Source organism: Lygodium microphyllum, chromosome 6 (genome assembly GCF_053477565.2).
Source record: "Lygodium microphyllum isolate KBCC chromosome 6, Lygodium_microphyllum_v1.1.10, whole genome shotgun sequence".
NCBI classification, from domain to species: domain Eukaryota; kingdom Viridiplantae; phylum Streptophyta; class Polypodiopsida; order Schizaeales; family Lygodiaceae; genus Lygodium; species Lygodium microphyllum.
The window spans coordinates 4,488,973-4,513,161 of NC_141140.1; the positions used below are offsets into that span (position 1 = coordinate 4,488,973).

General features: G+C 41.8%; 1 protein-coding gene across 2 annotated transcripts in view; it reads right to left on the bottom strand.

Moving 5' to 3' along the window:
* LOC148034249 (THO complex subunit 4A-like) overlaps nucleotides 1-23,854 on the bottom strand; it is a 38,684-nt gene extending 14,830 nt beyond the window's left edge. For both annotated transcript variants that reach the window (XM_087679216.1, XM_087679215.1), the window contains exons 1-4: nucleotides 23,442-23,854; nucleotides 22,723-22,884; nucleotides 22,568-22,636; nucleotides 22,184-22,377 (exon numbers count right to left, since the gene is read on the bottom strand). In XM_087679216.1, the coding sequence (XP_087535342.1) occupies nucleotides 22,184-22,377; nucleotides 22,568-22,636; nucleotides 22,723-22,884; nucleotides 23,442-23,696 (680 nt within the window). In that variant the 5' untranslated portion in view covers nucleotides 23,697-23,854. The remainder of the gene's footprint in view (nucleotides 1-22,183; nucleotides 22,378-22,567; nucleotides 22,637-22,722; nucleotides 22,885-23,441) is intronic.
* Nucleotides 23,855-24,189: the final 335 nt, after the last annotated feature.

Here is a 24,189-nt window from a genome sequence, read left to right on the forward strand (position 1 = left end):
CACCAATGTCAGCCAATCTGGCTCAACCGAACAAAATTTCACCAATACAATAAAAGCCCCAAATTTAATGGGTCCAATGTTGAGAAATTTCACTCAAATTAGTAAAGTTCCAATAATTTTAGTGAAATCCCCAATTCAAATGCGCACAATGTCTGCAATTTCTGACATAGATGCCTCAATTTTGCATGAACAATACTCAGTCTAAAGAAGCCTCAAGTTTCCCGGCCAAGGTTGCACAAATCTGACCTTTTTGTGCTTGCGCACGCCAAACCTTGGTTAGGAGGAGTTTCAAAAAAAAGATTTTTTGAAGAAAATAACTTTTTTGGATGACGGGTCCATTGACCCGTCAGACTGTCAGTGCCCCACTAGTCCCATCCGTCGCGCACCCGTGAAGTCACGTGCTGGTCCCGTCGCATGCCGTGAAGTCGCCGCCACGCTAGTCAATGCCCCGCTGGTCCTCTACACGAATTCTATCAATTTTTTGCGTGCCCTGCAGCCAGTGGGCAGTCACACTCCACCGTCTGCTCACGCATGTCTACGCTTCTTCTGGCTCACTTGTCAAGTGTTGCGACCTGACCCTCCTTGGAAACGTGAACGTTGTAACCAACGCTCTGATACTAGTTTGTCGAGTCCAGAGGGCACGAAGATCGAGACACACAGTGCATACTAGCAGCAGAGAGAGAGAGAGATAGAATGTAGAATAAGAAGAAGAGTGAACACGATTTTTGGGTACAATGACAAGTGTACCACTTTAGGTTTTTAGATAGATATATATATATATGAAAGTACAAAAGCTAAGGGTGTGTTCACACCCGAGCACATTTAAAAGGCACAAGGGCCTTTATTCCCAACACCAATCGAGGTAGATCCTCTAGATCCTGGATAGGAGTAGAGGAAATGACTTCTCAAAGGAGAGCCACTCCTCGAAAGTGGAAGGTGGTGGTGTGAGAAGAACTTCATGGCACATAGGATCCCTCTCTGAATCAGGAGTAGTAGAAGTAGAAGCCCCCTGTGAAGCCGAAGAAGAATTGGAAACCCCCTCTAAGGGCGAAGTAAGAAAACCTCGTCTGAACCCGAGCATAAGAGAGAAGGGGATCCAACCACTCATGGCTCACGGACTGCAAAGCATCTGATGACGAAGGAAGCGCCACCAATCGTGCCAAAGGAGGTATATGGGGCTCGGAAGAAGAACTCCCAAAGGTGGCCTCTCCAACTTAAGTTGGCAAGGGAAGGGTGGGGCTCAAATTGAGCAATGAGTGGGCAACCGTCGCTGCTTCTCAATGAAGCGGACCGAGAAGCCGAAGAAGAGAAAGGGGTCCAATAGCCACTGTCTCTTGAAGGAGCGGACTAACAAGGAGACGATATCAAACAATCACTGTCTCTCAAGGGAGCGGATTGCAAAACCACAAGCCATAGTAGCCACTGTATCCAAGAATAGGTGGGAGAAACCTCTGCATAATGGGGTGGTCTCCAGGCGGGCTTATCATCTCATAAGGTCTTAAGAGCCTCCGTGTGCTCGAAAGGACTTAGTGCGCGTTGGGTGCAGCTTATTGCCTTGGGCATAATACTCTGATAGCCGATGTAGAACAATCTTTGTGGCCCAAAAAGGAGAGGTGGCACAAGGAGTGCCTGGTGGAAGACGCATATTGTGACATTAATGTGACATTAAATATCACTTTTAATGTCACATTAATGTCACATTATCATACTCGTGTTTATCATCGTTTTGGGGGTTCTGACTCTCCATCATCTATCATTGGTATCAGAGCCTATGTCTCAGATCGTTAATCGTTCGCCTATTATCAGAAATCCGTCAGGTTGTCAGTCGCCAGTCAGGCCGTCAGTCTTTTGTGAAGTCGCGTGAGTACCTGGCGCAGTGAAAACGCGACGGGACGGGCCGTGAAGAAAAACGAGAGGGAGAAACGCCACGTCTACCAGGCGCCGTGAAGAAACACGTCACATCACGTCTACCAGGCGCCGTGAAGAAAAGCGAAACGGAGAAGCGCAGCGCCACGTCACATTAATGTGACCCGTTACGTTATGGGCAGAGAAAAGAAAAATAAATCCGTGGGTCGCGAGGACCAGATCAGGCGTGGAGTCGCCAGTACTAGACGTGGGTCATAAAAAAAACGTGATTCTGTCACGATTACTGCTGACGGGTAAATGCGATTGCTCCTGAGACGGATATGACTGCGACTGCTGTGAGAGGGACAGAAGAATGTCAAATACGACTGAAGTCAGGAAATTGAATTTCCAGCATGATTACTTCACTGTTCTAATCCGGGAAGATACAATCTGTTTCTTACTCTTCGGATTTCTTTCCAAACCAGCAATCACAGCCTGCCATTAAAAATCAGGGAAGTACTTTATCTTGTATGCAAATTTCTTATTTTTGCTTTCCAATTCCAGTGTATTAATGGCAGAAAAAGGGAAAGAAAGGGTAATGGAAAGTTCTAGTTCCAGGGATCAACCTATGGTAGATCCCCATGAACCAGACATACAAGAAGAACAATGGGAAGAATTTTTTGCCACGCGAGAGCAATTCGATGATCTTACTGCTCGTGTGCAAACTCAGGGGGTTCAAATGGAATTTTTAACCCAAACACTCACTGAAATAAAATCTCAATTAACTTTATTGTTGGAAAGAGATAAAAATAAGATAGAAACCTCGGATGTCCCATCTTCATCGAAAGATTTAGATGTGACTATGCGAGATCCTAAGGAACCCCAAACTTACCATAAATTGAGGGATAATCCAGTTTTAAAGGATATGAAACCACCTCAATTTTACGGGGAGGAAAAAGATAGGAATAAAGACACAATCTTTAATTTCCTCCAAAAATGGAAAGATTTACATAAATTAAAAAATACCCCACCACATCTCCAAGCACTGGAGGCTAGTTTAACTTTGGGGCCCAAAGCATATAAGTGGTGGCGAACTTTAAAGGAGGCGAATAAAATACCTGAAACTTGGGCTCAATTTGAATCCGTCTTTTTAAAAGAATTTCTTCCTGAAAATGAAATGGAAAGAAATTGGGAAGATTGGGATTATGTCAGACAAAAGGGACGGCCCCTACTGACATATCTGGAGGAATATCGTGAGATAATCCTCAAACTGGAAGGAATTGATGAATTCCAAAAAACAAGAGGATTCATTAGGGGACTGGATAAGGCCTGTAAAAAGGAAGTAAAACGGAGTTTACCTAAGACGCTCGAAGAGGCAATTAAATTTGCATTAATTTATGAAGATAGTACGCGTCCAGGTACACTCAGTAGTCTCACTGATACGGAGCCCAAGTCTAAGGAATTGGAAACCTCAAAATTTGTGGGCAAATTTAAAAGGAAAATGTCATTTTTCAAGGGTAAAAAACAACCTTTTGAAAAGAAACCATATATGAGGCCAAAGTTAAGTCCTGATGACTTTGATAAGGCCAAAAAAGAAAAATCCTCACCGAAGAGACATCTCCTTTAAAGAAGGAGAATTGGTCTATCTTAAGGTGCCTGAACAAACTAAAACTATGAAAAATGGACATTGTCCAAAGCTTTCACCAAGGTATTGTGGTCCTTTCATAATACTTAAAAGGGTGGGAGAATTGGCTTACAAGCTCCAACTACCTGCTGGTAGTAAAATACATCCAGTTTTTCATGTAAGCAAATTAAGAAAGAAGCTGGGTGATTTGGATAATCTAATCTTAAATGATGATATTGAGGAGTTATTCTATGACCAATCTAATCCACATGAACCAGAAAAAATATTAAATGTTCGTAATAGGAGAACGAGGAATACTATTTATTGTTCAGAAGAAAGCTCAACATGGGAGCGAGTAAGTACTTTAAAGAAAAGGTTTCCCGATTTACAGTTAGACCTTCCAAATATCGTTTTTGAGGACGAAACCGATTCTTAAGGGGAAGGAAATGTGACATTAATGTGACATTAAAAGTGATATTTAATGTCACATTAAGGTCATAAATATGAAATGTGACATTAAAAGTGACATTTAATGTCACATTAAGGTAAATCTAGGGGAACATGCACGAGAATGACCGTCCGAGCTCTTGGGCGCCCGAACGGGGTTAAGGGGAGCCTAGAGAGTAAGGGAGTCCAGGAATAGTAGGACTTCAGGAAGTTGACAGCTGGCAAAGGAATCCGGATAGAGGGCCAGCACTTATCTAGGCGTGGTTGGGAGGAGAAGGATACTCGTGTTTATCATCGTTTTGGGGGTTCTGACTCTCCGTCATCTATCACATATACTCCGGAGGGGTGGGGAGCAAAGATCCATGTCAACAGTCTTCAGTGGGATGACCATTCGTGCCACAGTAGTAGCACCCAGTAGAAGGGCAATCTTTTGGTGAAGACGCCGTGGTACCGGTGTGGTAAACTAGATAGGGATGGAAGGAAGAAAACGGATATCTCCCAACGCATAGTAGTAAAACGCGATAGTAAAACGCCGCAGTAAAACGCAGCAATAGAATGCCGTAGTAAAACGTGGCAATAGAACGCCACAATACAACGCTACAGTAAAACGCCACAGTAGAACGTCGTAGTAGAGCGCCGCAGTAGAACGCGGCAATAAAACGCCGCAGTAGAACACAGCAATAAAACGCCACAGTAGAATGCAACAGTAGAAGAAGAAGAGAAATGGATGCCAAACCCGCCACCGGTCTTTGCCTTCACTGGAGTGGAGGATCTTTGCCACTGTTTGAGCAGATCCAGCTCTAATACCATGTCAAAAGATGACATACCAACAAGACAATAGGATTTGTGAGGAGGAACACGAAGTGAACTCAGCAAACATGGAGAAGAGAAGAGAAGAGAGAATAAACTTTGATGAATGGAATGATGAAGTTCTAAATCATGGAGTGAATGTGATACAAGGGAACAAGGGTGCCGTAGCACAAGGAAGATGATGAGGACAACCACGAACCACGAACCGCAATGTCCTCCTGAAGGGATGTGAGGGCAGTGGAGAGGCTAGAGAGAAGAGGTGACGGACTGAATGAATCAGCCGTAAGGAATGAATGAGAGAGTGGCCTATAAATAGGCACAATCAATCTAGGTTTTGGGGCTGCAAACCCTAAACGCAAAACGCAAAAATGCAAAAACACAAACTGCGGGTGGAGGGTGAAGGGTTTCTCAACATTATGGTGGGTCTTTCATCATTCTATATTTTATTATATTGTTCTTATCGCCCATGACCTAGGAGAGGGATGTTAGCAATGTAAACATCATGGCTATCTGGGCATAATATTTTAGCGCATTGCATTATTTAGCAAAAGCCATATTTATGGCTGGCCAAACTGCATTAATGGCCTCATTCAATGAGGGCTGACCTGTTTATTACTTCATATTATTTCAGCCTATATAAAGGTTGTTTGTCCTCCATCTCTCATTCATTCAATCTATGCAACTGCATCCTATTGTGGAGGAGGCTAAGAGCACTCCATTGTGGTTGCCCACAGCCCGTGCCTTTATGTACCCTCTTGTGCTTTGGTATTTGGATTCCATTTCCTGAGTTCTTTTTTTTAAGACCATGTGTTATTGTTCTTTTGTTCAATTCTTTGTGTTTACAGCAACTTTATCTTTTTGCATCCATTGCTCCACATTATTTTGGCATTCCCTTCTAAATTCCCATCTGTTGGCCCTACCAATTTGAGGGGCAAACAACATTGAGCGCCCATTCCTAAGGCATCTACTCAACACGCTTCCATATTCTTGGAGCTTGTCCATACAGATTAGTGTCAGTAAAGGATATTTGTGGAGACTCCATCAATATTCAAGGTTTTAAAAGTCCGACTAATCTTGGTGGAGAGGTCACCTCTCACGAGTTTGACTATTTTAGTACACAGCATGGCATTTGTATAGAGTTCACAAATGCAAAGATACCATCGGAGGACGATGTAGTCAAGCACATATTATGGGCAGTGAAATGACAGCAAATTAGTGCTCTAGCTGCAGCCATGACTAGCTTCAACCTGCCACGTCAACACACAGCAGCCATGACTGCATCCTAGCCTGTCACAACTGCATTAAATGCACAAACCAGCCTCTAGCAATCCTGAAAACTGCTGAACAGAGAATCGGCCATGCAGGAAATTAGTACAGCAATAGCCACATCATCATCATCACTGAATTTAATTTTCTGAAGTGATTCAGTTCTGATTCAAGCCAAGTCAACCTTGAATATTCTCCAAACAGCAGCAAAGTATTAATTCAGGCTTCAGCAGACGAGTTATGGAGTGTGCATTTACCATTCATGTGATTATTTGAGCATTCAAGAGAACCCAGCAATGTGCTGAATTTGAAGATAGCAACATGAACATTCAGGGAACTAAGAATTTGTACCACATTTTGTCACTTTTTGAAATATGGTTATGTTTCTTTTTATTATCCAAACTGAATGATAATCTTCCAAAGGATGAGACTGTTACATTAATGAATGTAACTTATGGGGAAACAGCACGAGAGATGACCGTCCGGGAGCCTTGGGCGCCCGTACAGGGTTCGGGGGCTTAGGAACAAAAGTAAGAACAAGGCAATTCAAAAGACATTTATTGATTAGTATAACTCCTAAGAATTTGACAGCTGGCAACATGCTAGACACGCACGGTTCCTGAATTCTCCTAAGCGTGGCTGGGTGGAAAAAAACGAGGACATACCTCTCGTACTTCAAGAAGACAGTCGGGAGTCGGCAGAAGACAGTGGCGCAATAATTTAATACTGGTATCAGAGCTACGCGATCTGAAGCCGGGCCACGTCAACTACCACTTGGCCACCTCTCGCCCAGCAGCGCAACGCACGGAAAGTTTGGGTTCACGGCTCGCGATTTGAAGTCAGGCCCGTAATTTGTCTGGGCCCTCGCCCGTCTTCTCTTCAGGCGATCCCGTAAATCTAGCCAGTAGCGTTTTAAAATGTGGCAAGTGGCATTTTTAGCATTTCGCCCGTCTTCTCTTCAAGCGACCCTGTAAAAACATGGCCAGTAGCATTTTTCTCTCTTGGTAGTAAGTCTTTTTCCGCATCCAGCGTGACAAGGCAGCCCACACAAAAACTCCACCTCATCTTCCACGGCCCATTTATTGTCACACTGCCCAACAGAAATTAGGTGGACGAAATACAAGGAAGTGTCCCATCCTTTGTTTCCAAATTTTTTACAATTTCTTTCCAATTCCAATTCCAATGTATAGATGGAGGGGAAAGAGAGAGAGGGGGTAACAGAAGGCTCTAGTCCTGGGGACCACCCTATGGTGGAACCCCATGAATTTGAAATGCAAGAAGAACCCTGGGAAGAATTTTTTGCTACACGAGAACAATTTGATGATTTAATTGCTCGTGTGCAAGCACAGGGGGTCCAAATGGAGTTGCTAACTCAAGCACTCACCGAAATAAAATCCCAATTAGCCTTATTATTAGAAAGGGATAAAGGTAAGGTAGAGACCTCAGATATTCCATCTTCATCAAAAGATATAGATATGACTATGCGAGATCCTAGGGAACCCCATCAAAAGCTGAGGGATAACCCAGTGTTAAAAGATATGAAACCCCCTCAGTTCCATGGGAAGGAAAAAGATAGAAATAAAGATACTATCTTTAACTTCCTCCAAAAATGGGAGGATTTGCACAAACTTAAGAATACTCCACCACATCTCCAAGCACTGGAGGCCAGTCTAACCTTGGGGCCAAAAGCATATAAATGGTGAAGAACTTCAAAGGAGGCAAATAAAATACCTGAAACTTGGGCTCAATTTGAATCGGTCTTTTTGAAAGAACTCCTTCATGAAAATAAAATGGAAAGAAATTGGGAAGATTGGGATTTTGTCAAACAAAAGGAAAGACCTTTGCTGACATATCGTAAGATAATCCTCAAATTGGAAGGAATATATGAATTTCAAAAGACGAGGATTCATAAGGGGACTAGATAAGGCCTGTAAAAAGGAAGTGAAAAGGAGTTCACTTAAGATGCTTGAAGAGGCAATTAAATTTGCATTAATCAACAAAGATAATATGCGTCCAGGTACACTCACTAGTCTCACTAATACGGAGCCCAAAACTAAGGAATTTGAGACCTCAAAATTTGTAGGCAAATCCAAAAGGAAAATACCATTCCTTAAGGGTAAGAAACAACCCTTTGAAAAAAAACAATATGTAAGGCTGAAGTTAAGTCAAAATGACTTTAATAAAGCCAAAAAAGAAAGGTTGTGTTTCAATTGCCTTATCTCCTAACCATGCTGCTTGGAATTGCCCTCAAAGGAAAAAGGGGGAAGATAAAGGAAACAATAAGGACAAGGGCAAGGGAAAAGAGAAACAAATCCATGTAGTACAGACCTTGGAATTAAAGGGGCATGAAAAGTATAAATCTTTAGAGGTCCTGTACAAGGACGTACAACACAGGTATTGTATGTCAACTTCTATGAGGCAACCTACCTTCGGGCCACATGATTTAGTTGAAGTGCATGGATCAGTAGGTGGGAAGAGGGTTAGAGTCATGATTGATGACTCTGCCACCCACAACTTCATACGTTATACACTTGTCAAAAAGTTGAAACTTCCCCAACAAAAGAGTGAGCATCAATACATTGTTCGCATGATGCAAGGACAAGATAACAAAATATGGGATACAATGGTATCCAATTTGAAAATCGAGATCTAAGGATATAAAGATAAGCTTGATTTCTAGATTATGAATATGGAAAGAGCCGATATTGCTTTAGGGAGGGAGTGGCTATGGGGATTGTAACCATCCTTAAAGCATAGTTATCATCATAATACACTCGAATTTGAAAGGGATGGTAAGACTTTTGTGATTCAAGGTGAACATGAAGTATCTAATAACCCTTTGATGTGTTCCTTTGAAGTTCAGAAGCTGATAAAAAAGGAAGCTTGTGAGGTATATATGTTACGGTCCCTTTCTGTACAAGACATTTTTACTTCTTGTAATATAAAGCAATAATTTTCTTATGTTTGAGTTGAACGTAAATAATGAATTAAGTGGTTTGTTAGATGAATTTAAAGATGTGTTTCCATCTGACATACCTAGTGACCTACCCAATTGATATAGATAGGGATACACGCCCTATTTCTAAACCACCTTACAAGCTAAGTGAAACACAGCACCAAGAAGTCGAAAGACAAATCAAGGATTACCTTGATAAGGGGTTTATACAACCCAACAATTCACCTTGGGCTTCGCCAATTTTATTGGTGAAGAAAAAAGATGGTTCTATGCGACTTTGTGTTGATTATAAAACACTTAATAAAATAACGGTGAAGAATAAATTTCCTATGTCCAGAATGGAAGATCTTTTTGATCAATTACAAGGGGCAAAATTCTTCACAAAGATTGATTTACGATCACGCTATCACCAAGTAAGAATTAAGGCCCAGGATGTTCCTAAGACGGCATTTCGTATTAGATACGAGCATTATGATTTTTTGGTGATGCCTTTTGGCCTCACTAATGCACCAGTTACTTTTATGAAGCTAATGAATAGTGTGTTATGGCCCTATCTAGGACATCTTGTAGTAGTCTTCTTGGATGATATCTTGATCTTTAGTAAATCAAGAGAAGAACATTTGGAACACTTATGGTTAGTATTTCAATTGCTAAGAACCCATTTCCTTTTTGCGAAGAAAACTAAAAGTGGATCTTCACACAAGAGATCAAATATTTGGGACATATTATCTCGAAAGAGGGAATCAAGATGGATCCAAAAAAAGTGAGGGCAATTATTGAATGGCCATCTCCAAGGTACCTGGAAGAGCTATAGATCTTCCTAGGTTTATCCGGATTATATCGTAGATTCATTCGAGATTATGCCAAGATAGTTGTTCCAATGACGGACCAACTTAAAGGAAAAGGAAAAAGCTTTAATTGAGGGACAAACCAAAACGAAAGTTTTAAAAAACTTAAGGTAGCTACTGCTACAACTCCAGTATTATTAATTGTGGATCCCAATAAACCATCCGTAGTTGAAGCTGATGCCAGTGATAGGGTAGTAGGCGCAGTCTTATTACAAGAAGGTCGACAAGTTGCTTTTGAAAGCAAAAAATTAGACCGTGCAAAACGGACTTATTCCGTTTATGAGAGGGAGTTGTATACAATAGTACATGCAATGAAAAAATGAAGGCACTATTTGTACGGTGCCAAACTTTTGATCTTGTCGGATCATGAAAGCATTAAGTGGCTTAATGACCAACCAGATCTACAAGGACGTAAAGCCAAATGGGCTGAACTCCTCCAAGAGTTCGACTATGAGATAAGATATAGAAAAGGAAAGTACAATATACTGGCTGATGCGCTCAACAGAATGCCCATCATAAATGAATTGAGTTTTACTCAGTTCACTTCTGATTTGCTTGAATCCTTAAAAGGGAAATGCCAAGTTAATCCGGCATATTCCAACATATGGGAAGCAATAGAAAATGGGGATCCAAATGGAAGAGCCGCCACTGAGGAAGGAACATCTAAGGATGTTCAACAAGGAAATGGAGCATCAAGGGCTGCTCAAATGGGATTCAAGTGGAAGAATTTTACCATTGATAATGGTTATTTACTCTATAAGGGTAGGATATGTGTCCCGAAAGATGATGAAATGAGGCACCAGATACTCTTTGAGTGTCATGATACCCCTAGTGCGGGACATCCAGGAGTTAATAAGACTTATAGTCATATTAAAAGGCAGTTCTATTGGCCTGGAATGAATAAGGGCGTTCTTGACCATGTGGTCAAATGTAATAAATGCCAGGTTAATAAAGCTGAAAGATTGAACATCGAAGGACTTCTCCACCCATTAGAGATTCCTTCAGGAAAATGGGAGAGTATCTCCATGGACTTTATTGTCGCATTACGCAGAACACAGAGGGGGCAAGACTCTGTATGGGTGATTGTAGATAGGTTAACCAAAATCGCTAGGTTTATTCCAACTTCAACTGATGTTAAAACACCAAAATTAGCTAGATTGTTCATAGAGAACATATACCGATTGTACGGCCTTCCAACAGATATAGATATAGTTTTTGATCGGGATAGAAAATTTGATAGTCAATTTTTGCATGCTGTATTTAGGACATTGGATACTAAACTTAGCATGAGCACGACGGAGCACTCACAAACTGAAAGGGTTAACCAAATCCTTGAAGATATGTTGAGAGCATATGTAAGTAAAAAGTAAACTAATTGGGAAGAGTATTTACCGATAGCAGAGTTTGCATATAATAGTGCCAAACACTCTTCCACTCGATATAGTCCATTTATGCTCATGTATGGGTTTCAGCCCAGAGCTCCTCATGCAGTAGGACTGCATAAGGAAAGGGTTCAAGCAGTAAAGGATTTTTTGGAGGATATGAATAGTATGTTAAAATTTGCTCAAGAAAATATTAAGAAAGCTCAAGATCGAGCTAGAGCTTATGCAGATCCTCACCGAAGAGACATCTCCTTTGAGGAAGGGGAATTGGTCTATCTTAAGGTGCCTGAACAAACTAAAACCATGAAAACTGGAAGATGTCCAAAGCTTTCACCTAGGTATTGTGGTCCTTTCACAATACTTAAGAGGGTGGGGAAACACGCTTACAAGCTCCAACTACCTGCTGGTAGTAAAACACATCTAGTTTTCCATGTAAGCAAGCTAAGAAAAAAACTGGGTGATATGGATAATCTAATCTTAAACGATAACACTGAGGAGCTATTAGGTGACCAATCTATTCCACATGAACCAGAAAGAATTTTAAATGTTCGTACAGACGAACAAGAAATACTATTTATCAAGAATATCTGGTAAAATGCAAAGATTATTCAAAAGAAAGCTCAACATGGAAGCGAGTAAGAACTTTAAGAAAAAGGTTTCCCAATTTACAATTGGACCTCCCAAGTATCGTTTTCGAGGATGAAACCGATTCTTAAGGGGGAGGAAATGTTACATTAATAAATGTAACTTATGGGGAAATAGCACGAGAGATGACCGTCCGGGATCCTTGAGCGCCCGTACATGGTTCAAGGGGCTTAGGAACGAAAATAGGAACAAGGCAATTCGAAAGGGACTTATTAATTAGTATAACTCCTAAGAATTTGACAACTGGCAACATGCTAGACACGCACGGTTCCTAAATTCTCCTAAGCATGGTTGGGTGGAAAAAAACGAGGACATACCTCTCGTGCTTCAAGAAGACAGTCAAGAGTCGGTAGAAGACAGTGGCACAATAATTTAATAGAGACCTTTAGAAAAGAACAATTTGTGTGTAATTTGTGCAATTTGAGGTTGAATGTTTCTTTTCATTATTCAACTGAATGACACTATTTAGAATGATAAGACCTGCAGAAAAGAACATTTTGATAGCATAACGTTGAGGGGATCAGCCGATGGCTGGTCCAAAACTGGTTGAAAGATAAGATCACTACTCAAGTAAAATTATTGTTGACAACTCACATAGATAGAATGGAAATCTAATGGACTGATCCAGGACTGATTCCGAAGATGAGATCACTACTTGCAAACAACATTATTTGTTGAGGGCTCACGTACATAGGATGGAAAACGAATGCATGTTTTGGATATACTGAAAACACAAATGATTAGGGTTCTAACATTAGTAGAAAAAGAAATTCAATACCAAAGACCTGCACCACTATACACCTTCCCCACATTGGAAAACGGTGGAATGGGTAGTCAACACCAGGGTCACCTAAAACAATGAACAGGAATGGAAGTAAAGGAAACCCCAGGATCAGGGAACAGGAATGGAGGAACAAGAACAACACACACACACAGAGAGAAAAAGACGCTTAAAACTTAGGAGATATAAAGAATTGAAAAGACATGTAAATCAACCATATGTCAATTACTGAAACTTTAGACTTTAATATTTTAATTTCAAAATCAGCCATATACACGTAGATCAGCCATATACACGTAGATCAGCCATATATCAGCCACTAACACTTTACCATTTTGATTCCAAAATCAGCCACAATCCAAGGAAAGAGGAAACACGCTAGTTAACGATAATCCAAATGTTGAAACAAACTAATCAGTCATAATCAACCATAAGCGATAATCAGCCATAATTGGAAAGATGTGCAGAAAAAGCCGCAAAATGTGCACTAAAGATACAAGTAGATACTAGCACATCAACACTCAAACCACCTAGGTACTCTTCTTCATTATGCCCAACAAAATCCTCATCTAATATCTCACTGCACAAAAGGATTAGTTGATGAACGAGCTAGTAATAAAGATAGGAACTAACATAAACTAATACATTTGTCTTCATTGAACCAAGACAAATTTTTTTATTTGAGTGAATATGGTTAAAACTTAAAAGAGCTCCATAGCCACTCTAACAAGAAGAACTAACTATTTGACTTTGAATATAAATAGCCAAACTCTATAGCTCTAGAGTTTCTACCCTGTAATCCTCCTACCATAAAGTAGCCCCACAATCTCTATCATGTTCTCACATTGAGCACCACACATACCATTTCTTTAATCTTCCCATACATCTTAATAACCAAGAATCAACCTTCCAAGTACGACATTACAAGCCTTGGCTACCTCAATGTCCCTCTCTTCATACTTGCCTTGAAATTCAAGATCAAGCACATTATACATATGTTGTTGCTGTGAGAGTGTGTAACGGAAGAAGGAACACAAACACAGAGAGAGAAAGAGAGAGATGAAGCAGAAAATGAAGGAAGAAATACTGCACTGACTGAAGATGAATGCTGAATACAATGATGTGGACAGATCAGTCCCTGCACGCAGCCCAAGGCGTCAGTGAGGGCACCAAATCAGGCTGAGATGATGGCAGCACCACGTCGGAGAGTGTCTAGCAGCCAAAGTGTGCTGAAATCTACAAGAAGTGATCAGCCATGTGTGGGCCGTGGCTATATATAGCCAAACACCTCTAAAACTGGCTGACTGCTAAAAAGGCCTCTAAATCTGGTCGACCTGCTAAAATAGGTGATACGACTGCAATAAATGCAGTCTGACTGCAAATCAAAAATAGGAAAATCATGACAAAATATCCCAAGCAGTCGTGGAGCAAGTAGGCATTGTCAAGGGGTGGAATCCAACTAACAAACAGAGGAAATGCACAAGAAATGTGCCTAAAATGGAGGAAATGCATAGAAATGCACACTTAACCATCAGATCTCCAATGTCTCCATCTGACTCTAACAAGATTTCACAATCAGGAGATGACAGACTGACATGGCTAAATAGGGCAAGCTGACACCCCCTCTCAGATCCTGGGAGTGTTTGAAGACCCAACAATCTCATATGGTGAAGCATAGAAGCCTTGGGCAAAGGCTTCATGACGAGATCCGCCGCATTGTCCTCTGTGGGACAATAGGCCACCCCTAGCTCAAAATCCACGATCCACTCACGAACATAGTGATGCTGAAAGCTCGATGTGTTTCGCCGCCTTTCGCGCGGGTATGAAACACCAAGTGCTTCGCCAAAGCAAGAGCACTCTGGTTGTCCATGTGCAACTCTGTAGGTCCTATCTGTCGAAAAGCAATCTCCGCCAACATACAACAAAGCCAAACTACCTCCATAGCCGTCGAACATAGTGCACAATACTCAACCTCTGTAGAAGAAAGGGCCACAATAGGCTGCTTCTAGAATCTTATTGCTCCAAGCAATAGCTCCCGATCCAAAGGAGAAGGCATAACTTGTAGTGGGCCATCTCGAATCCACATCACCTACCCAATTCGAGTCAGTCCATCCAAAAAGACTAATCCCCTCTCCATACATGATCCCGTAGTATCGATTCCCCTTGTAAAAACCGAAGAACGCACAAGGCTGCCCTCCAACGATCCTGTGTAGCAGTCTTCATAAAAGAAGACAACAGAGGCACCACAAAAGAATTATCCGACCGAGTGTGGAGGAGCCAAATAAGGAAGCCAACAAGTCACCTGTAACAAGTAGCATCTGAAATGGGATCTCCTGCTGCCACAAGCTTGAACTCAGGGTCCATGGGGCAAGAAATAGGCCGACACTCGGCCATACCAAACTCCGAAAGTAACTCGAAGATATACCTGTGCTGCAAGATATAGATGCCTTGTGCCATCTGATAAATCTCCAAACCGAGGAAGAAGTGTAGGATCCCAAGATCCGTCATCTCAACCTCTTGCCTCAGAATATCTTGAGTCCAATCAACCTCTATAGAAGGGCTCCCTATGATAATAAGATCATCCATATATAAGATAATCAAAACACACTTGTCACCCTCAACTTGATACTAAAGGTTAGGGTCATGAGCTGATCTCCGAAAGCCACTGTCACGAAAGAAGCGATCAATCCTCTAGTACCAATCTCTAACAGCTTGCTTTAGGCCATAGAGGACCTTCCGCAATCGGCAGACATGGTCCTTCCTATGCACAATAAAACCTAGAGGCTTAGAGACATAAATCTCCTCATCAAGGACACCATTCAAGAAGGCAAACTTGACGCCCAACGGCGGTGGGCTACAAGAGCCAAATAGTCCAAACCAATCCATTGTGCAAAACCTTTGGCAACAAGCCTAGCCTTATGCTTGTGACTTGTCCAAGGAACCATTTGCAAGATACTTGGTCTTATAGACCCATTGCACACCAATCACCTTCTGCTACCGAGAACACAGAACCAACTCCCAAGTCTGATTTCGCTAGATAGAGTCGAGCTCATCTTACATAGCCTGTCTCCAAATATTTTGTACAAGAGCCCCATCAACTGAAGTAGGCTCACTGTCATGGAGAATCTAGGTCATAAGAGCATAGTTCACACAAAGTGAACTATCCCACTTCACCTGTAAATGAGCTGATCTACATGGACATGTAAGAGTAGCAAGAAAATGGATGACACATGCATCCTCCATGAGCCGCCGATACCACTGAGAAATGGCGATAGGCTCATCGTGCTGCGAGGTTGTGGAGCCTCCGATACCCACAAATCACTTGTCTGGGAAAGGATTCCCCCTCACTAAGTGAAGGTACATCCTCCTGCCCCGAATGAGGCTCTCAACTGATGGCTATGCATCCCCAAAAGGGTAGGGATACTCTTTGAAGGAGTAGAGAAACCCGTCACTAGTGGTAAAGAAGCTAGAGTAGAAGGAGAAGGAGGAGGTGGTGGAGAGGGAGGAATTGATGACGACAGAGGGATGCGAAGAGGCAACCTCAAGGAAAGGAGAGGTGTGGAGGGCGGGGGAATGGCAGTCGATGAAGAAGAATCCCTACACTAGAACCATCAATTGGATTCTCAGAGGCTCCAACCTCATCAAAGATCGCATACCTGCCCGTCTCAATCTTCCATGTTGTAGGATCATAGAGCCAATATCCCTTCGTGGTAGTGTTGTACCCCACAAGAGGAGCTTTCTCAACTTAAAGTCGAGCTTGGTCTTCCTCTTCTTCTTGTCCACAAGGACAAATGCATCGCAACCAAAGATGCGAAAGTAAGATACAGAAGGCTTTCATCCAAAGAAAGCCTCACATGGAGTCATGTCCTGCAAAGCTGAGGTAGGAGAACGGTTGTGGATGTGAACCACAATCGCCACCGCCTCACTCCAAAGGGAATGAGGTAATCCTTGATGCTCCAACGTCAATCAAGCCATCTCCACCATGGTCCAATTCATACGCTCCAACACGCCATTCTCGGATGGTGTGTTCGGATGGGTATACTCCACCCAAATGCTGTGATCCCTACAAAACTGAGAAAAGAGGTAAGAAGTAAACTCTCCACCATGATCAGCTCGACTTTGAATGTCGTTTGCTTCTCAACAAACACCTTTCACCCACAAGAACGGGAGTACGCCTTGCTCTTGTACTCCAAGAAGTACAACCACACATAATGACTAAAGTCGTCAACAATCAACATCAAGTACTTGGCCTTCCCAAGGGAGGCCATTCCCAAAGGTTCACAAAGGTCAATGTGAACCAACTCCAGTAGTGTAGCTCTCTGAGTGGCAACCTCTAGATATGGCCGCCGATGATGCTTGCCCATCAAGCAACTAGGGCAAAGGGTGTGAACAAGAGGGAAATCTAAAAGTCCCTCCACCATCTTCCTCTGAGAAGCTTGTTGGATCGCATCCATGTTCAAATGACCATACCAAGCATGCCAAAGTAGCCCAAGCTCATGGGAAGACCTCGTGCCTAAGGCTGTGAGCGTATAAAGCCCACCCTCATGTGTACCTGTCCAAAGATCTACACCTGTAGACTCATCCTCCACAATAACTGCATCTCTGGTCACATGTATACCTAGTTGGGTAAGGCTATAGACAGGCAAAAGGTTAAAGCCCAACTCAAGTACATAAAGACCTTTGGCAGAGGAAGATTGCCTATCCGTTAATAGGGGAATGGTCCCCACTCCACCAATTGGAACCATAGCATTGTCACCAATGGTGAAAGTGCCCCCTCAAAAACTCAAGTCTTAAATCCAATCTTGCCAAAATGTCATGTGAGAAGAAGCTCCACTATCCACGAGCCACGGCTTCTCTTGAGTGGAAGAAGCAAAGGCTACATCTTGCTTGACAAAGACATACACGAAGACAAACTTTGTCATGCACCACTAGGTGCAGCTTTTGAATCCTTTGAATCCTTCTCCTTTGGGTTCAAATGGGAGTACTTCTGCTAGCACTTCTCGGAATGAGTGCCCTTCCCAAAATGTGGACCCTTGGGCTTCTTCTCGTGCTTCTTGTCCATGGCCTTCTCCTTCTTCCCACCACCCTTACTTGCAATAAAAGCCTTGGAGGAGCCAGAACCACTAGCCCCTACCTCTCTGAGTCGCTAGTCATGCTCCAAGACAAGCAATGAAAGCTCCTCCCATCAGAGTCTCTCGCAAGTCCTCCATGTGATGAGACTAGTGTAGAAAACATCGAGCCTAAGAGATGGCAACTACATCAATAGGATCATAGCCATATCCTTGGAGGATATCTTCCGTCCAAGAGAGGCAAGCTCGCCTCTCAAGCCCTCCATCTACGTGATGTGCTCCTTCATAGAAGAAGAGTCATCAAGACTGAGCATCCGCAATTTCTTCTCAAGGGAAGTCTTGTGGACAAAAGTCTTGTGCTCATACAAAGACCAAAGCTTGCACCACACCTCCGTCACGGTCTTCAATCTGCGAACATAAACTAGGGAAAAGTCTTGAACACTCATAAAAAGAAAGGATCGGGCTCGAGAGTTGAGCTGATCCCGCAAGGCAAAACGGTCCAACGGGCTAGCTTCAGCTGGATCCTCCTGAGGGCGGGAAATAGACTCGAAAACGAGCTCCCAAAGATCAAAGGTGTCAAGGATACTCTCTACCTTGCAAGACCACAATGAGTAGTAAGTACCGTCGAGTTTATCTTCTTTGGATAAGGAAGAAAGAATGGAAACCTAAATAGAGGGTATCAAAGAAGGCATCTTCACATCACATGGAGCCTTCATTTCAGATGGGGCCTGTTATGAAAGATGAGCAAACGATAGACAGGTTCTAGGAGACCCCACTTGTACACTCTCAGGGTGGAATCCAATTGATAGACATAGAAAATGCACAAAAAATGTGCCCAAAATGGAGGAAATGCATAGAAATGCACACTAAACTATTAGATCTCCAATGTCTCCGTCAAACTCTGATAGGAGCTCACAACCACGACATGACAGACTAACATGACTAAATAGAGCAAGCTGACAATTACATGCATTGGAGAGACAAACATATTGCATCTATTAATGTATACCTCTTCAATTTGTGTAAACATGCCGATATTTTGATCAAGGGTTTCCAACCTCTCCATCATGCAATCCTACCTTCATAAATCTTTGTATGGTGAAAAAGAAAGGCAAATCTTAACAACATTAGATGATGAATATGTTTCAAATGCCTACAATTGAGAATCTTTTTTAATCAATTATAAGAGGCAAAATTCTTCACAAAGATAGATCTTAGACAATGCTATCATCAAATCCAAATCAAGGCCGAGGATGTTACTAAAATAATATTAAAACCAAGCATGGACACTACAAGTTTTGGCAATAAAAATGCATTCACCACATTCATGAAGCTTGTGACTAGCATCTTATGACCCTATCTAGATCACTTTGTTATAGTGTTCTTTGATGTTATTTTAATCTAGAAGAACATTCTCTAGAAGTATTTTAAACATTAAGAGTCCACTCCCTTATCACTAAATAATATGAGTGTAATCCTTTGCAAAAGCAATCTAATATCTTGGCTATACCATTTCTAGTGATTTTAATGGATCTTTAGATGTACATGCTATCTTAGAGTGGCTACCTCCACAGCATTCAAAAGGGTTGAAGATCTTAGATATATTTAGCAATGCTTCTTTCATGATTCTTCCGAGACAGTTGTTCCCATGACCTACCAACATAAAGGAAAGGGAAAAGACTTTTTATGGACAATAAATCAATATGAAAGCTTTGGAAAGTCGAAGATAGCTATTGCTTCGACTCCAATTTTGAATTTAGTGAATCCTAACAAACCCCTTCTGGTTAAAACTTGTGCAAATAAGAGTCAAGTCAATCCTATGTATTCCAAAATATGGAAAACCATTGAGCAAATGGATCCAAAGTACTAAAGAAAAAATGTCAAGGAGTATCCAAGATGAATCATCAACGATTCACATGAATGATTCAAGAAAAAATGTCGAAGTTAATCCTATGTATCTAAAATATGGAAGACAATTAAACATAAGGATCCAAATCAATGAAGAAGAAACATTAAAGAATGTCCAGCCTTGGTATAAGTGGACAAATTTTGTCACAAATGATAACTACTTACTCTACAAGGGTCGAGAATGTGTCCCGAACTATCAAATAACATGTTTAATACTCTCAGATTGTCATGATGTCCTAATGCAAGATATCTAGAAGTTAATGAGACTTTTAGCCTTGTTAAGAGCCAATTTTATTGGCCTAGGATATATAAGGGTGTCTTGAACTAAGAACCAAATGTAATAAATGCAAAGTCAATAGAGAATTTATACACCATTTAGAAAAATCTTTTTAGAAATGGAAGAGTCTCTCCATGAGTAACACAACTCTATGTTATAAATTGTGGTTAGATCAACCAAGTTGCCTAGGTTAATTCCAACCTCATTTGATATAACAACTCTTAAATTGACTAGATTGCTCACAAATAACCAATAACAAATGTATGGTCTTTTGGCAAATATAGTTTCAAATCAAGACAAAAAGTCTAGTAGTTACTCTTGGAGAGCTACATTCAAAAGGCTAGATACTAAACTTACCATGACTACAGTGGATGATCAACAAAACAAATAGGCAAACAAAAAGGTTTAACTAAATCTTAGAAGGTAAGCTCTAAGTGTGTGAAAGTAGACACAAAACTAATTGGCAAAGAGTTCTCGAGCACTAAAGCCCTAATTCAAGGCATAATACCATGAAATGCATCTCATCAGGTGTGAAACCTGAAACACGTTTCACTAATGAAACGTTTCAATATGCAACATTTCACTTACGCCTTCCACTCAAAGGGGAAACAAATTTTCAATTAAAAGCTTTGCAAATATATGTATCTTAAACGTGCTATTCTACCATTTCTTGTGGCATTTCACTTAGGACCCAACCAAGGGTGGAATGTTTCAAATGCAACGCTTCAAGGGTGAAACATCTCCTTCACTATCTTACAATTCATATATTGTTCTTCTAACACTTTGGTGTGTTGCTCTTCTAACACCTTTGTCATTTGTAGACCTTACTCTAATTGGTTTGATGCCCTTGTGTTTAACCTTCGTTTATAAGCAAATACACTCTTGCTGCTCAACTTTCTCTTAGCAATATTTTCCCAACCCTATCCTAGGCTCCTCTCTAGTTTTGAAGCTCTTATTCCACCTCAACTAGTGATTCTAGTGGTAAGCCTTCTCAAACAACAAAACTAATAAAGCTCTTATTTTGTTCTCATCTCTCTTCTTCTACATTATCTCAATAAATTGCTCCATCTATACCTAGGTTTGCCTACTCTTAAGTAGAAAAGGGGGACAGCACTTGTATTTATGACAAAACCACCAAATAATAAAAGAAATGGCTGCCTTGTTCATGGTTTTCAAAGTTCCCTGAGATCAACTTCTCGAGCCTTCAAGCCTCAATACTAATCTGAGAGATGAAATGTTGCTTATGACGAGCTTCTAGAGAACTTAAACAAAGCCAAAAATACGCAAGAGGAAAGACGAGAAAACTCAAAGACTCTGTAGAATCCTAAACGTAACAATGGCCCACCTTTCCAAATGAATATTTGCTTCTTCGGATTGTTAGAAAATCCACCAAACTTTGGGGCAGCAGGCGGTGGTAGCATTCTCAGACGAAAGCAGCCACAGGGTCATCTAGCATCAAAAGGCTACTCAGGGCAGAAATGCACGGCTTTTCCAATACGCAGCAGCATGACAAGATGGTCACTAGCAAGGCTGACCCCAGTAAAAGAATAACAGGTGTGAGCATAAAGAATTAACAAAGAACAGCCATTTGGAACAAAGCCCTTACAAAAATCAAAACACAAATGTTCACAGCCAACTGCCAATAGCAGAACTGGCAGCAGCCAACTTAAACACAACAGCCCACTTGGCTAGAACATACTGCAGCAGCAGTACTCTTCAAGACCAAGGTCTAAGACTAGACAAGGGAATTCCAACTCACCGTTGAGTGTAATAATAATTAACTTTGGAATCCTTCCAGTGGGTTCCAAGTATGAATCAACTTACTGTTTGATGGCAAGCACTAGACATGTGAGATCTTGACACTCCTACCTACAGAATCACATTACCGTGGCCCAATTGCTGCTGGCAGGTGATATGCCCATAACAGCTAATGCACAAACTACACAACAAGTTGCCAAACATATCTAAACTCAATCCAAAGAGGTCAAAATGAACAGAGCTCCTATTGCCCCAAAAAACTCCATGATACAGCTCAAAAGCCAGAGACCACCACAAGTTTACAAAAGACCCTATATAGAATATCTAAGAAAAGCAATTGAGCTCAATGACACCAAGTGAGTTGCCAAATGCCAAAGTCAGTATGAACTATTGTTGACACATCTTTGTACAACTGACCCTAAACAAACAAAATCTGAAATAAGCAATTAGCCTACAGGAATCACCAGGCTAATGTTCCTTAAAGATAACTTCAGTCTGTGCCTATACAAAACTATAACCAGACATCATGAAAAAAAGTGTTTACACACAAAAAGACCATCAGAATACCTTGCTGCTGCACCTCGTGCTGCTCTCCCAGCAGGTGCAGTGCCATTCATTGTGCGTCCAGGAGGGGCTGGTATCGATAAATTTGTTCCTACGAGCTCAATTTTCATTGGCTTGCCATCAAGTTGAACATTATTATAACGCTTCATGGCTGCTACAGCATCTGCCCTTCGGGAGTACAGAACCTCTGCAGTTCCCTACAAAATTTTGCAACAGCAGTTTAAACCACTACTTGCATGACGCACAGATGTCAGAAACGACAGGCAGAACTTAGAATGAGGCCCGATGGCATTGAACAAAAGTCTGGCATGGTTCAGTACACCAATCAGATCAGATCAAATAAGAACCAATGATCCCACAAATGAGTGCATATGAAACTCTTACTACCTGAGAACGACCACTCTTGTCAAAATGGACAAATGATCGCTTCAAATCACCAACCTCTGCAAACAGTTCCTGATGCAAAAAGCAAACTTTTTAAAACTCCACTGATTGATATTCACTGCAGCAGCAAATACAAACAGGATTATCAGCATGATCACCTTGATGTCTTCATTCGAAACACCATAGTCCAGATTGGAAATAAAAAGTTTTGTGCCAGTTTCGATCCCCATTGCAGACAAGGGCCGACGAGTGAGGCCACCACCTGCAGCCTCTTCAAAGAGATCATGTTGCCAGGGACCATCCTCTGCTCTTGGTGCAGGCTGTTGTACATGAAATAAAGGAAATTAACTTTGTATCATAAACCCATGCTACTGATGCCAACACAACCTGACAGTGATATCACAAAAATATGCCCAAACCCACCATGTTGTCACACAAAACCTCTATAATATTGAGAGGGGCATGATTTTTATACTCCTTGTTATTCAACATTATGTAAATTGCTGCCTTTGTCACAGAAACCTTTTCAGCAGAAAATCAAGTTGCCTATCCACAAATTTTCAGCCTTGCAACTGCCAATTAAATGTCCATGAAACTGCTCAATTCAGATGTGAATGAATTGCCTGCATCTACAAGAACACGCTTAGGACTAATAGACCTGGCAGACATCAAAGCACCCCTTCAAAAGAAAAATAGAAGGCCAAAACACCCCAACTGTCCCCCTAGCTATTTGCAGTATTGACCTAAAACAGAAGACTTGTGTGCCCAAGAACACGGCGTCATTCTACTTCACATAGTTGAAGCACCATTGGCTACTCCACATAAAAAGCTTGCACAGTCGGATAAAAACAGACCGAGGATGCTGCTTATGCCTTACCTTGAAAGAACCATACGGCGAGGGTCTGAAGCTTGAGAGTGTGGCCCCTCTGCGGATCGGCCCTGCAGCTGATCCGTTAAAGCTATCTGCTCCTCTTCCTCCTCCACGTCCGCTGCTGCTGTTGCTGTAGCCTGCTCTCCCGCGGCCCCGACTGCTGCCGCTGCCGCTGCCGCTGCCGCCACCACCCCGTCCTCCCTGCTGCTGCTTGTTGGCCTTGATAAGATCATCGAGCGGCATATCCAAGGCGCTCGTCATGATGGTGCGCAGGTGAGGAACTGAGGTGAGGGACTGACAGAGAGAACGGAAGAGGAAATGTCTTTGTGATTATCAAGAGCACAGTGAGTCAGGAAGGCAGGCAGGCAGGAGAATTAACGAAACAGAAAGCTCTTGGGAGACCCCAAAAAAGAAGACAGAAGCCTTAACCGATCATCAATTTCAAGTGTTTCGAAATTCGCCCCGATTCACATGCGATTTGATTCGCACAGCTGCCGGTGCTCGTAGACAACAGCATTTTAGTGCATGGAGCAGTTCTCATACCGGTTTTCAATGGGAAATCGTTTTCCCAACGGAAACCGGCTCCCCCATCGTGTCCGAGGTCACATGGGGGTTTGCAGATTGTCACCATTAGGTAAGAAATCTTTCAAGTCCACTAAACCTAGTTAATCGGCAAAAAATGCCCCGGGCTTCTAACTCCACCCTATGGATTCTAGCTGCCTGTGATGAAGCATCTACTTCATTAAGCACCGTG